This window comes from Danio rerio, chromosome 15 (genome assembly GCF_052040795.2).
Source record: "Danio rerio strain M-AB ecotype USA chromosome 15, GRCz13ab, whole genome shotgun sequence".
Lineage (NCBI taxonomy): Eukaryota > Metazoa > Chordata > Actinopteri > Cypriniformes > Danionidae > Danio > Danio rerio.
Genome location: NC_141035.1, coordinates 38,106,137 through 38,121,138, shown reverse-complemented (window position 1 = coordinate 38,121,138; position 15,002 = coordinate 38,106,137). Strand labels below are relative to the sequence as shown.

The 15,002-nt window shown below is 36.3% G+C and overlaps 1 protein-coding gene across 2 annotated transcripts in view; it reads right to left on the bottom strand.

Moving 5' to 3' along the window:
- egfem1 (EGF-like and EMI domain containing 1) overlaps positions 1-14,467 on the bottom strand; it is a 119,410-nt gene extending 104,943 nt beyond the window's left edge. Inside the window, exons 1-4 of one of the 2 annotated variants that reach the window (XM_087283185.1) lie at positions 14,177-14,467; positions 6,780-6,914; positions 2,756-2,865; positions 2,579-2,683 (exon numbers count right to left, since the gene is read on the bottom strand). In XM_087283185.1, the coding sequence (XP_087139311.1) occupies positions 2,579-2,683; positions 2,756-2,865; positions 6,780-6,914; positions 14,177-14,259 (433 nt within the window). In that variant the 5' untranslated portion in view covers positions 14,260-14,467. 2 annotated transcript variants of the gene reach the window in all.
- Between the last annotated feature and the right edge of the window lie 535 nt (positions 14,468-15,002).

Sequence of the window (15,002 nt, the reverse complement as noted above, 5' to 3'; positions counted from 1 at the left end):
AATGCATTAGTAAACGTTCAATTATGATTAATAAATGCTGTACATGTGTTGTTCATGATTAGTTCATGTTAGTAAATGCATTAACTAATGAACCTAATTGTAAAGTGTTACCGAATTGTCTGTGTTGCGGAGCACCGAAGAAACAATTAATTTTGACGCCCCTATAGTATGGAAGTACACTCAAAATATTATTTTTGCTGTGTAAATTGTTTTATGTTCGATCCACTTCAATTTGTAGAAAGGAGTTAAGTTAACTTAATCAATTTGTGCTGGGACAACATAACAGAATTGTGAAGCCAGCATTTTTCCCTGTGTACACTCAAAATATAATTTTTGCCGCTTGTTCAAACTACTTATTTGAAATAAGCTGAAACAACACAATTCTTGAGTTTTTTTGGAGGGGCAGCTTAACTGTTTCATGTTCAATGCACTTAGATTTGTCAAAACAATTACGCTAACTTAATCAGTTTGTGTTGGGACATGAAGGAATAGTTTGGAACCCTGCACTTTTTACAGTGTATGCATTTTTAGATGCAACAACGCACTGTCATTCCACCTGATTCAACACGTCACAGTGTGAAAACCTCACGTTTGCTGTCAAAACTAACTGGGAGGGGGTAAACAAGTGAGAACAAACTAAAGTGGCGTTTGCCTGGTAAAAATCACTCACAGGTGCTGAAGAGAAAGTGTCAAAGGAGAAACTACAGGACAATAAGCTCTCTAGACACAAATTCAAGTGAAAGTTCACCCCAAAATCAACATTTGCTGTTTATTTACTAAGAAATCTGTCTAAAAAATGTCTCAAAAATACAACAAAATACATCAATTATTTGCTTCACTTATTCAGAAAATCACTGATACTACAATGAGTGTTAATTATGTTTTTCCTGTATATGTCGTTGTTGTTTTATAATACCTTAAATGTGCCATTAGTCAATGAAGTTTATTATGTGAATTATTATATACCACTTTTCTGCCATTGATTTTATTATATGAATTACCACAGACCATGTCTTAGGTTAAAAACTTCCTGAAGAGTAAATTAAAGGGAGTAAATTAAATTCACAGCAAATGTTTATTTCTGAGTAAACTACCCCTTTAACGTCACCCTGAAATGCACAAGACTCTAACGCAGGGGTCACCAAACTTAGTTTAAAGAGTCCTGCAGAGTTTAGCTTCTACTTGCCTCAACACACATGCTTTGAAGTTTCAAGTATACCTAAGACCAAATTCTGCAGGACACCGGCCCTCCAGGACCAAATGTGGTGACCCCTGCTCTCATAAATAGATGCATCAACATAAACAAACACATATGCATAAACACACACAGCCTGACCTCTTCAGTTGGATCAAGATGACCACAGAATCCATATACTGCACTGTAAAAATGTTGTTTCAACTTAAAAGAAATAAGTGTTCGTGCAACCTTAAAATAAATAAATTATATATATATATATATATATATATATATATATATATATATATATATATATATATATATATATATATATATATAATTTCAAAACGCATACAAATGCAATTTTAAAGTGGATTTATTAAATTAAAAATGTATTTGTTTTCATTTGTATATATTTGTATATATATATATATATTTCATTTGTACATTTATATATATATATATATATATATATATATATATATATATATATATATATATATATATCAGTATATATATCAGCTGACTCTTTTTTTTTTAAGTCTAATAAGTTCAGTTAAGTAAAACTTTGATATACAAGTTAACACATTCAATCCAGGTAAGTTAATTCAACTATAAATATAACAACCCAGGCTCATTGTGGAAACGTAGTCCCGCGGACATTTCTGGAGACCGCGGAATACGTCCCGGCGGGTACGTACGGCTGCAGTTTTTGTTTTCGCGAATCCACGAAAGGCCACTATTGTGCGCTTTTTCGCACCTCAGACACCTCTCGCGAGTGCGGTTCGTGCCCGCGCTGTTCTTGCATGAACCCACCAGAGGCCGCTGTCTGACTGACCGGATGATTGACTGCATGACCGGCCAATCGGCCGACCCGCCCTCCTCCTCCTACAAAAGCCATCCAAAAAAATAAAAGCTGCTTCTTTTTTTTTTACCGCGTTTTCGGATTTTACCGCGTTCTCACCCTGTCACGAAACTCGTTCACTTAATTTTTGGGATTCTGTTTTTGTCTTACCTGATTGCTGGAACCGCTCTTCCCCGGACTCAAAACCGGTCACCGTGGTCGACTCCTCTCTACATCTCGAGCCTGCCGACATACACGGTGAGCTGAGTGGACAAACGGGTTGCAGCGGGGAAGCCCTCCACAAAGAGGTACGGCAAGCGTAAAATGGAACAGCATCACACCGCCCCGCAGCGTTCGCTTGAAAAAAATAAACGCAGCCGTACGTACCCCCCGGGACGTATTCCGCTATCTCCAGAAACGTCCGCGGGACTACGTTTTCAGAATGAGCTTGGGTTGAAATATAAAGTGGTGATAACTAATTGGCGCAATCATTTTTTACATAGTTTAAGTCAGACTCGTGTCAAATTTCAACCTCAAATATGCAGATATTGACTCACCATATTGACAACGCGTTCCCTCAAACCCTTCTGGACACTGACATAGGTGATCGCTGGTCTCAGAGCACTTCCCACCATTAAAACAGGTACCAGAGGAACACACTCCTGTAGATAAGACATCACTCAGGTCTACTCTGCATCCAAATTATGAACAAAGAAAATGAAAATGATGCTCACTGTGCAAACAGCCTCTCTCTTCTCCTCTCTGCATCCATCCTGGGCAGCACCTGAAGACGGTCTGCATCTCCATGTTGTATGCCTGTTTATACACTGTATAATACCCTGTCCTGAGACAGACAGATGGAGAAGTAGATTCAGAAATAGAAAAAACTATTTCATTATACAGAAAGACATTGCTTGAATATGACAAATGAGATATAAACAATGCTGAAATTGATTAAACACAATATTTAGCAGAAATGGATGAAAATATTTGAAGACACCAGAAGACAATTATTGTTTCTGATCTTCGGAAATAACATAGGCTTGTTACTGGAATAGGAATTACATGGCTGAATGTTAAAGGTGCCCTATAATGAAAATCTGGGTATACGAGATCAGTATGTGGAAATGGCCATACAGTGAGCCTCAGACACCACTGTTTCCTCGTTCTCGTGTAAATTCCATGAGTGTAAAATCTTGGTGGACAACAGGCCAATCAGAAGACAAAACAAACTGTGACGAGACTCGCATTTGCATATATGCCTACTTTAGGTCGTTCATCCAGACTTGATCAAGAAAACTCTACTCATATGTCGCTCAGAGATTATAAAAAACCTCCGAAATCATTCAAATGAGTGCCTCAGACTGCATTTGATGAGCCAAATGTTTTATAGTAATACAGTCATCCTTTTCCTCCCTTAGTTATTTTAATAGTATATTTCTCTTACTATGTATGTGGGACATTTATTTTGAAAATGTGAGCCTCATATGGTTTGCTGTGTGTTACTGGGCAATCACAGTATAAGACATGTTTCAAACTCGCCTCAGGGCGAAAAATGCAGGATTTACAGATTACAAATTTATCCAAATAAGGCAGAGGTGTCAAAACTCAGTTCTGGAGTTCTGGTGTCCTGCTTAGTTTAGCTCCAACTTGCTTCAACACACCTGCCAGGAACATATGTAGACTACTAAATCATGTCAAATCACTCAGCTAAACTGTCATCTGTTCGTGCAGTTATTGATGTTAATTTCTTGCTGGGTTTTTTTTTCAGCTTAAAGATACAATGTGTTACATCTCTATCACTCTCTTTTGTCAAATTTAATTATAATTTAGCCTTTATCCACAACAGATCTGGTGAGCAAAATAGGTTAACATTACTCTGATTGGGTTTATATTTGTGTGTGTGTGTGTGTGTGTGTGTGTGTGTGTGTGTGTGTGTGTGTGTGTGTGTGTGTGTGTGTGTGTGTGTGTGTGTGTGTGTGTGTTTGTGTTTGTGTTTGTGTTTGTGCATGTCTGTGCATGTCTGTGCATGTCTGTAAGAGCAGCAGGTCAGGGCGAAGCTCATTAATATTAACGCCAGAACCATATATGGTCAATCATGGACTTTCTGCTTCTATTGGTATTTTATGGAGTAATGATAAAACTTATATAAAAAAGCTTATAAAACCATTTCTGGAGATTTTTTTTAAACTTACCGAACCCATAAACTTACTCTACTATGTATATATCAGAAAACTATTTAACGTATTAAACCAATGCAGTATATGGCACCTTTAAACCTCTTAACTTCTTGATTAAAAAAAAAAAACTTTTCAAAATGTGTAAAAAAGAAACTGTCAAATGTTAAATAATTCAACTGTCAATCAAGCAATTCTAGTCCCTCCAGCCGGACACAGAGCTTGCTATTTCAGAACACTCCCTCACTCTTCCAAAACAAATCCATTAAGCCCTTACTCTAGGCTTGACTGTGGCCAAGCGGCTAATACTAAAAAACTGGAAATCTCCTTTACCTCCTTCTTTTCGAACCTGGTTAACGGAAATGCCTTCGTTATCCATTTGGAAAGCTCAGATTTATCAGGATCATTTCTAATGGAAAATTCTTTGCTACCTGAGAACCCTTTCTTGTATACTTAAACCTGAAACGGGCTCATTCTAAATACAACACCCCGCATGAAAACTGACTGGCACACTACCTTACATGACTTTTTGATGTCTACATATTGTGTAACATTTGTATCTCCAACAGCTGAGCCCACATGTACGGCAATTAATATTATAATTACCTGCAAAGTCTGTATATTCTGAGACAATATTGTTTGTCTGTTTTTTTCTGTTGTACTTAAAAAATCTTAAAATAAAAGTATTTTTAAAAAAAGCAATTCTAGTCAAGAGGTTTGCCGTCTTTCTAATGCTAATCCCGATGTGGTACATACTACATTTTACTTTCTACTCCATATGGTGGTGTACTGTATATTGTATTTATTTAGTTTATTTAAGCTAATTCTTGTTATTAATTTTACTCATTCAGCTGAAAAATGTCTCTTTCGGAATTGTCTAAATTGTCCCTTTTACATACAGGATAAAATCAACTTTTTCACCGCCCAAAACTTAAAAAGTGCTAACCTTTTATTCACACTTGAGTTTCTTGAATACAAAGATATTTTGAACAATGTTGTAAACTACTCATTGACAGTCATAGCTGGTATCGAACATTCTTCAAAATATCTCCAGAAGAAACAAACTCCAGTAGGTTTAGGACATGTGATTATAAATAATGGCATGGTTTCTGTTCAACTATCGACTATCTCTTTGAGTAGCTTTTTGATCAGTATCAGATTTAGTTTATGAATATAGAACAAAGATTTAGTATGATGTAACAATTTGAAAATCTGAAATCTCAGGGTGCCTTTAAAAGTTATTCGGAGATTAGCAATGAACATTACTGTGAAAAATTTCTTGCTCTGTTAAACATCATTTGGGAAATATTTGAAAGAAAGAGAAGCATTCTGGATTCATAAATTAAAATCACACACCAAGAGGAATGAATGAAGTTCAGTTGAACCTTTCTGTGGTTCTTTAACAGTTTGTTGTTTAGCTATGATATTAGGAATCATGGATTTTGAAGTTGTAGTGACACAAATAACGAGATGAAAATAGATTTTTTTATGTTTTTGAACTGTTGGAATTTCACTGTATTGACGTAGACATGAAAAAGGGAATGATGATAATCGATATGCTATTTTCCTACAAAATAATGTTTTTGAGAGTAAAGGTATTTCTCGTGTGGTTGATTATGATACGCTGAAAAGAAAAAGAAACTCTTGGTAATCATTGAATAGCCGTCTAGATGATTGACACAATATAACAAATGTATTTTTGAATGTTTTGGACTGTCGGAATTTCATTGTATTGATGTAAATATGCTATTTTCCTGTGAAATAATGTTTTTTAAGGTGAGGTTAAATATTTCTTGTGTGGTTAGTTATGCGTGTTGAGGTGAAGTTAAGATTGTCTTTAATCATCGAGTGATGTCACATGTATTTTTTAATGTTATGGACTGTCGGATTTTCATTGTATTGATGTACACTTGGCAAATTATGATAATTGATTTGCTATTTCCCTGTGAAATAATGTTTTAAAAATGAAGGTAAATAGTCCTTATGTGGATAATCATGGAATACTAAAATGAAAATGAGATCATCGAGTGGCCTTCTAACTAATGACACAGTTTAATTGACTATATGGGATAAAAGGGTGGAGTAAGAGGATTATCACACACTGAGGAAGGCATTGTGCCGAAACGTTTGTGTTTTTGAATCGCCCGAAGATTGTAAAAATAAAAACATTACGAAGCAATTACTTGATGAGTGCGAATCATGATTTTTTTGAATAAGAACATTGACAAGATTGACGCACCGAAGAAGTTTCTTTAAAAACCATGAGTGTGCAGGGCAAACTTCATTACTCTACACAAATATTTGAAAGAGAGAAAAGACATTCACAAGAGGGCTAATAATCTAGAATTTTGGCTAATAATCGTATACTGCACTGTTAGAATATTACTAAACAGCTTATATATTAATTTATAATTTAGAATTAATATTCCAATGATTTTTGGCAATTTTTTGCTATTCCACAAAATTTACCCATGACTAAATACTGTTTTTGTCACCCGTGTTCCCATATTAAGTCAGTATTAAGCATATGGACATCAGTTGGTAACAGCCACTATGTCAATAATTGTTGAGTGTGTCTCACCTCCTCTCGTAGCCCACGCACCAGCGCTGAGACGAGCAGCCCTGCCTCCACACCTTCACCAACCTTGTAAACGCCTGAACACACGGCTGCTTCACTCCCAGCATAGACATCTCCTGCTCCTCACACACGTTCGGCCTGAGGAATGTCCACAATTAGTTCCTATATTCAATATATCAATGCATCATTACAATAAGAGTGCAAAACTGATGTCATTGGTACTTCAAAATATTCAATGATGTAATTTTAGAGTGAATATTCTCATTGTTTTTGACAGTGCCAAATGGTTGGAGATTACATTGGTTAATTAGCTTAATAGTTAAAAAATTAACACTTTCACATGCTAATCTGGCCTGCTAAAATAGTGATTGAAAGTGATGACTATTTTAGAGCTATTGCACGTTAATACTGTAAAAATCATCCACTTATAGTTCACATTAGTTTATTTAACTAAACTCACAAAAATCTTAGGTGATGTACATCTCTTAGTTAACACCTAATAATGTGTTAAAAGCCTGTTTGGATTTCTTTCTTCTGTTATACACAAAATAAGATATACTGAAGAATGTTGGAAAATCAACTATTAACTTCTATAGTTTTTACTATGGGTGTCAATGGCTTCTTTTTTTCTAATATTCTGCAGTATATCTTATTTTGTGTACAACAGAAGAAAGACATTCATTCAAATATTGAAGCACTTGGGTGGCAGTAATCGATGCAGAATTGTTCATTTTGGCTGAGCTGTGCCTTTAACACACATTACAGACATCTGTCCCAAAGAGGTGGTGGAACATTTTGGTCTCTCTCACTTTGGTTATGTAATGTTGCATGGATTATTGGAAAGTGGCATGCTGTGAAACCAAACCACATTAAAGTGGCCCAGTTATATTTTTTCAGATTTGTGAACTTTATAATTTTGCTGAATGCGCAAACTCCATTCCAAAAAGACGCATTCATATAAGCTTTTTCACAGCTCTAATATGGACACAATTGTTTATGTTGTCAGATAAAGTATAACTTATTATTTATATCAATTACTTGTTTTTGACATCACAATCTTTTTATCGGAGAGCTGACATGAAAGAAGAGACATGAAACACAGGGTTTGCAATGAAAAAAACTTTCTATAAAACCTAAAATGAGAGATATAGATGATAATTAAGAACAAATAGTTGCTTTATTAGCTGCTGGAGTAACCATGTCAGGAGCTGTAAAGACTCCAACTTCTTTTAGAAAAGAGGCGGGGAATAGCAGCTCATTTGCATTTAAAGAGATGTACAGAACGGATGCATTTTTCTTTCTATCAAAAAGAAAACGGTAGCATTTACAGCATAAAGAATATTTCCGTATATTGTAGAAATTAAACTCCACAGACTAATTCTGGGGAGTTATTTTAAATAGCATATTTTAATACAGCATAATAAAAAAAACTATCAATAGTAAATCAATTGCATGCAAGTAATATCATGAAAGCACACTGTAAAACCCAAAAAGTTAAGGCAACTCAAACCATTTGAGGAAACCGATTGCAACAAACCATTTAAGTTCAAAAACTAATCCTAATGAGTACTGTGAACTTAATCCATCTGAGTAAACGAAGCAATATGAGCAATAAAACACAACAAATGAAGAGAACTCAAGACCAACTGAGCACTGAAAAACCCAATACGTTAAGGCAACTCAAATTGTTTGAGGAAACCAATTGCTACAAACCATTTGAGTTGAACTAATCTATATGAGTACTGTGAACTTACTCCATTTAAGTTGACATAAAGAGGTATTTAACTAACTTATTACCTTCAACACTGTTCAAAATGCTCATTTCAAATGAGTAGAATTAACTTGCAGTCAATTTTGAGTTAGCCACACTTATTTCATTTGATAAAGTTGACTGTTGGGTTTTACAGTGCATGTATGCTTCAACATGCAAATAAAAGACTAAATCCACATCAGAGCATGGCAGGGGGGATGTCATAACTATCCGTCTAGTTCACATGTTAAAAACAATAATTGGAAAGTTTCATGCATGTGTGCACACTAGCTGACATATAAGCAGAATGTGAATACTGATATGCATGTTGTCTATACTGTGATAAATTAACTGTACAAGTGTAATGCATGTTTGGGAATTATTGAGCACTTTTAATAATCAAACAAGAATGTGGCTTGTTAAAGTAAAAGTGCACATGCAAAACTAATCGAGTCTTGACAACGTGTTTTGTAATTACAAGGCTGTGTACAAATTTAAAATGAGTTCAACTTTGATTATGCTGTCTTCCTCTTAGATCCTGAGGCTGCGGAAAGAGCTCATTTTTAGATGCTGACCAAATGTTCCCACAGCTTGTAAAGTTTGATCCTCCAGGAACACGCTGAACCATGAGTTGGAAACAATCTGTTAGACCAAAACACACATTTATCTGAGTTACTATTATTATATTAAACTGAGGTGAGGGGGGTTATCACAAACTTCTGTCGTTTTATGCAGCTAATAATAATCATAAATAATATAAGATTGTTAGAAATATAGAACCACTTTGCTAAATAAGTAAGTTTAAGTTGCACTAAATGCAACACCCTTGCAACCTTACAGAATACATAAGCATCTGCCTAGCAACCACCAAAATTACACTAGCAACTGTTAAGTAATGTACTAGCAACCACCCATTTTATCTTAGAAACCACCTGCAATACCGTGGTAGCACCCTAGCAACCACCTAAATTACTGTAGAAACTGTCAAGCAATGTCCTAGCAAACACCCGGCTTACCTTAACAACCACACACAATAACTTAGCAACACCCTGGCAACAAACCATAGATATATACACTAGATATCGCATAGGGACCCTGAGCATGCGTCAATAGCGCTGCCACATTGGCACAGTGCTCCCAGGACAAATGTCATTTGACCGCACTAGTCAAGACAGTGTTATTACGTGAAGATGCTGGACTTTAGCACTGTGTACGGGTGTAGTAACAGGCAAACAAAGAAAACAAAGCTCAAAGGCAGAACATTTCATAGGTAATATTAAGTTTTTTTCTGTTTTTGTATGTTCTGAACTTTGTGCTAATCAGGTAACGTTATTGATGATAACAGTCACTTACTGCATTTACCATACGGCAAAGCAGCTCCAATTCACACTAAACACTCGGCTTATGCTAGTTTTGTTGAATAAAATCAGCAAACAACGCAAAATAAATACAACAACGAGATGCTGCGCTGCCTGAAACTTGTATTATTGTCGGCTAGTGAAAGAGTCGTTCGGGGGACTCATTCACAAACGAATCGCTCCCTCCGTCAGTATGAGAAGTGAAAGCAGGAGAGGAGCTATGTTTCAGGACATGATTAGATCAAATTTAACAGGGAGGGTGAATAGTACATTTCTGTACACACAAACACAAGCTTTTTGTCAGGAATGCCCATGCGGTCACTGATCCATCAATGTAGAAAAGTGATGTAAAATTATAATTTTCGTAATTAGAAAAAAAAATGACATACTAACATTCAGGAAAACTCCCGATCACAGATATATGTGTATATGTGTATATCTCTGGCTTTGAATGGCCACAGTCCTCCACTGTACCTTGGTCCCGCATTCATTTCAAAGGAGCGCTACCCTGTACCAAGATGGCGGCGCTATTGACGCATTCCGTCCAATAGACAACAATAGGCCAGGCGACATCTAATGTATATATCTATGGCAACAAACCACAGTACTCTAGCAACCCCTTAGAATCTAACATACCTTAGCACCTTATTACAGTGAACTCAGTGTCATGTTCAAGAAACCAGTCTGAGATGATTCGCAGTTTAGGACATGGCACGTTCTCCTGCTGGAATTAGCCTTCAGAAGATGGGTACACTGTGGTCATAAAGGGATGGACATGGTCAACAACAATACTCAGGTAGGCTGTTGCTTTGACACGATGCTCAGTTGGTACTAATGGGCCCAAAGTGTGCCAAGAAAATATCACGCACACCATTAAACTACCAGCCTGAACCAATAATACAAGGCAGGATGGATCCATGCTTTCATGATGTTGATGCCAAACTCTTTCTCTACCATCCGAATGTCACAGCAGAAGTCAAGACTCAACAAACCAGGCAACGTTTTTCTGATCTTCTATTGTGCAATTTTGGTGAGCCTGTGCGAATTGTAGACCACACGTACAAAATCAACTTTCTTCCCCATTCTGATGCTCGGTTCAAACTGCAGTCGATCGTCTTGACCAAGATGATCTTAAATGCATTGAGTTGCTGCCATGTCATTGGCTGATAAGAAATACGTGTTAACGAGCAGTTGGACAGGTGTACCTAATAAAGTGGCCTGTGAGTGTATGCTTTAAGTTCTATGAAAGTGAAGAGCGGGGTGAGGGGGGCTTTGATAATGTTTCTGGGGCCCCCCTAATTGTGTGTGTAACCCCGCCGGCTCTACGCCACCCAACCCGCTCCGAGCTGGTTTCGCACCGGCAACCTTCCGCATGGGAGTCGGGTGCTTTAACAAGGAGGCTAAAGACCATGGCCTCTAGCGTCTGTCGCCAGAGCACCTTTTAGAGGTCAGAGGAGTGAGGTTTACCTGCACAGCACACACTAGCTGGCCTCCGTTACATGTGGAACCTTATAATCGTCCTAACTTTCCCCCCTAGCGCCGCCCCTGTCCAAAGGTATACGTTTTTTTTCTAATTAGATCACTTTTAGAGGTCATTTTGTCTCTGAACCAGCTAAGCACATAAACACTCAGCTTATACCTCCTCATCGGTCAGGAGTGGTTAAAGTAGTTGGCATAAATCTTTCTCAAAGCTCTCGAAAGAGTATCTTGAATATCGCTGAGAATGCATTTCAGCTTTATAAACACATCAGAACTACTGAAGAATGATTTGCTGTAATCCATCTGTGACATTCAGGCTCTTGATTTCAGTATTTTGACTGTGTGAGTGTGGTGAGTCTGGGCTCTGAGGGTCATCATGTTCTCGCACGGGTTGCTTCCTCTATGAGCATCTGGGCTTAATACAGCACATCCTGAGTTCATTATAGGGGCTCACAGATATACGGCGCAGCCACACGCCGGATCAGCCCTCCAGTCAGTGTGTCAAAGACCCTAGCCTCTGTCACGGTCTGAATTCTTTCAGGTCTAGTCCATTTGAGACAATACAAAGCAAGTGAATGTATTTGCATGTACAAATGTAAATCACATGTTTACAGAATCAACTTGATTAATTGATTATCGCTATTGCATGAATATACAGTAATTGAAGCATGCAACTCTTGTCGAACAGCAGTTCAAGGTATAGCTCACGTAATAATGGTTCACCTATTCACTATTTATTCATTCATTCATTTTCCTCCTGCTTAATCCCTTTATTAATCTGGGGTTGCCACAGCGGAATGAACTGCCAACTTATCCAGCATATGTTTTACACATCAGATGCCCTTCCAGCTGCAAACCATCCCAGCAAAACTCCCATACATTTATACATGCACACACATACACTCGGCCAATTTAGTTCATTCAATTCACCTGTACTGCATGTCTTTGGACTGTGGGGAAAACCCAACATGAAAACCACAGAAAAATGCCAACTAACCCAGCCGTGACTCAAACCAGCAACCTTCTTGCTTTGACGTGACAGTTCTAACCCATGAGCCACCATGTCAACCCTTTCACCATTTACTCTGCCTCAAGATATACAACTTTGGGTTTCTTTTTTCTGCTGAACACATATTAAGATATTTTGAAGAATGCTGGAAACCAGTAACCATTGACTTCCATAGCAGGAAACACTATGGAAGTCAATGGTTACCGGTTTCCAAAATTCTTCTTTTATGTTCAACAAAATTAAAGAAAATCAAACGGGTTTTGAACAAGGGTGAGTAAATAATGACAATTTTCATTTTGGCCTGAACTATCCCTTTATTAAATAAATAAATGAAAAATAAATAAATAAATAAATAGACAAATAACCAAACAAACAAACAAACAAACAAATAAATAAATAAATAGACAAATAACCAAATAAACGAACAAATAAATAAATAAATAAATAAATAAATAAATAAATAAATAAATAAATAAATAAATAATTTCCAAGAGATGGGTTGCAGCTGGAAAAGCATCCGCTGCGTAAAACATTTGCTGGATAAGTTGGTGGTTCAGTGTGCTGTGGTGACCCCGGATGAATAAAGGGACTAAGCCAAAAAAAATGAAATAAATAAAAAATGTTAAAATAAATAAATAAATTTGCTGGCTTCTTTGTTCTTACTGAATAACTTTTTAGATGACAAATACTGTACATATGACAGGTCACAGGTCATGCAGCAGAGATCGACCAAACATGTCTAAAACTGCTAAAATATAATCATAGATAGACTTTTGATGTAGAGGCTCATTAAATAGATCGTGTTGATTTTTAGCAACAAAAAAAGTTACAAAACCTTTAATATCTCAAATATTTAATAAAAAATGAATCCCGCTTTTAGCGACACGCGACACCTATAGGGCCGTTAAATCACTACAGGAACAATAAAATTAATCTTCGGTTTCACATCTTTCGCTATAGTATGACTTATCTTATTAAGTAAATAGACACCAAAATAATATATATATATATTTTTAGTAATAATTATTGTTAATTGTATTAGCTTAAAAAGTAATTAAATTCATTGCGTTGAATAGAACAAAGCTGACTGAGGATAGCCTACTGATCACAGATAAACATTTCATAATATTTTAATTTCGTTCAGTTATCACACGACAGTAAATTCTCCTTTTCAGCCGTAATTAAAGTACTTCTTCAAGTAGCAATTCATGAACAAACAAAAATGTTCATATATAGGATGTCCTATATGGAAATATAAAATATAAAAATGTAAAAATGTTTCCTAAATGTTAAGACGTCTAGACTACATTAACCCCTTAACTGTCGACCCCAGTTTTGAGTTTACACTAGACATTGACAATAATGATTAGTTTGTCAGAGTTTAGTTTTAGACAAAAAATGTATTGTAAAAAGTTAGCTAAGGAGTTAATCAAATTCATTATTATTCTTATAGTACATTATATTATTTTCTTTGATTATGCTCCGATAACCCAACACACTCTAACAAGAAAATAGCTGCTTATTCAAACTGCTTATTTAAAAATAATAATAGGCCTAATAATAATTCGGACAAACTAATTGTTTTGTTGTTAATCCACTTGAATTGTCAAAATAATTACCTTAACTTAATCGATTTGTGTTGCGACAACATGAATGAATTGTGTGGAAGCCAGCATTTTTACAGTAGACTAGCCTACATGTTGAAGTGAACTTTCTTATAAAGCTTTGTTCAAATGCGATCTGGAGAACACGACACTTGATTAGAAATAAATCTAGTATAGCTACTAAAAGTAAAGTTCCTCACATGTCAGGCTGGAGGTCCAGTGATGCTGCCCCGATCATCATTATCATCCCACAGCAGAGCAGGAGAGCCCCGGAGCAGCTCATCGTTTACAGCATCCACATGCAGCAACACTCGTCCGAGCAGGTTCCAGGGGCCCGCTGTCCAGTTTAAAGGGTCCGATCACTTCATTATACGAGTGTGCTTAATATATTTGGAAAAGCACTAAAAGATTTCTTTTTGCAAACTGATAAAATCGAGCATCATAGAGTCCTGGAGCTGCTGTCCTCAACTGGGCACAGACTGAGACGGACTGGACAATCGCTCAGCGCTCTTCCTTTCGACGCACACACACGCGCGCGCACACACATACAATCTGCCGCTGTATGGGGCCATCGGGGGAATACAGATAAACCATGCAACATCGCGGTTATACTTTACTATACTTCCAGAATACAAACTAACTGATCCAATTAAAACCGATTTCATTATAGCCTACTATAATAATGTTCATTCTATGTATTCAAATGTTTTTTTTATTACTGTAGCTATCATTTAAATAATTGTTTTGTAGTATTGATTTTAAGACTACCAATTTTTTCAAGAAGTGTTTAATCAATAGGCTCTTTTTGAAATAACGTTAACTCTAGAATCAAAACATCTGCCATTTTGACCAAATGTAATTTTCTGCAAATTACTACATTTTATTTACTATAAATTTACTATAAATTCAGCCTAGAAATTTTATTTACTATAAATTCAGCCTAGAAATATTTCATAAATATTATGAGTTATTTAGAGTAAAACAATATTAACATTTAACTACACTCCAAACATCTATGCACTTCGT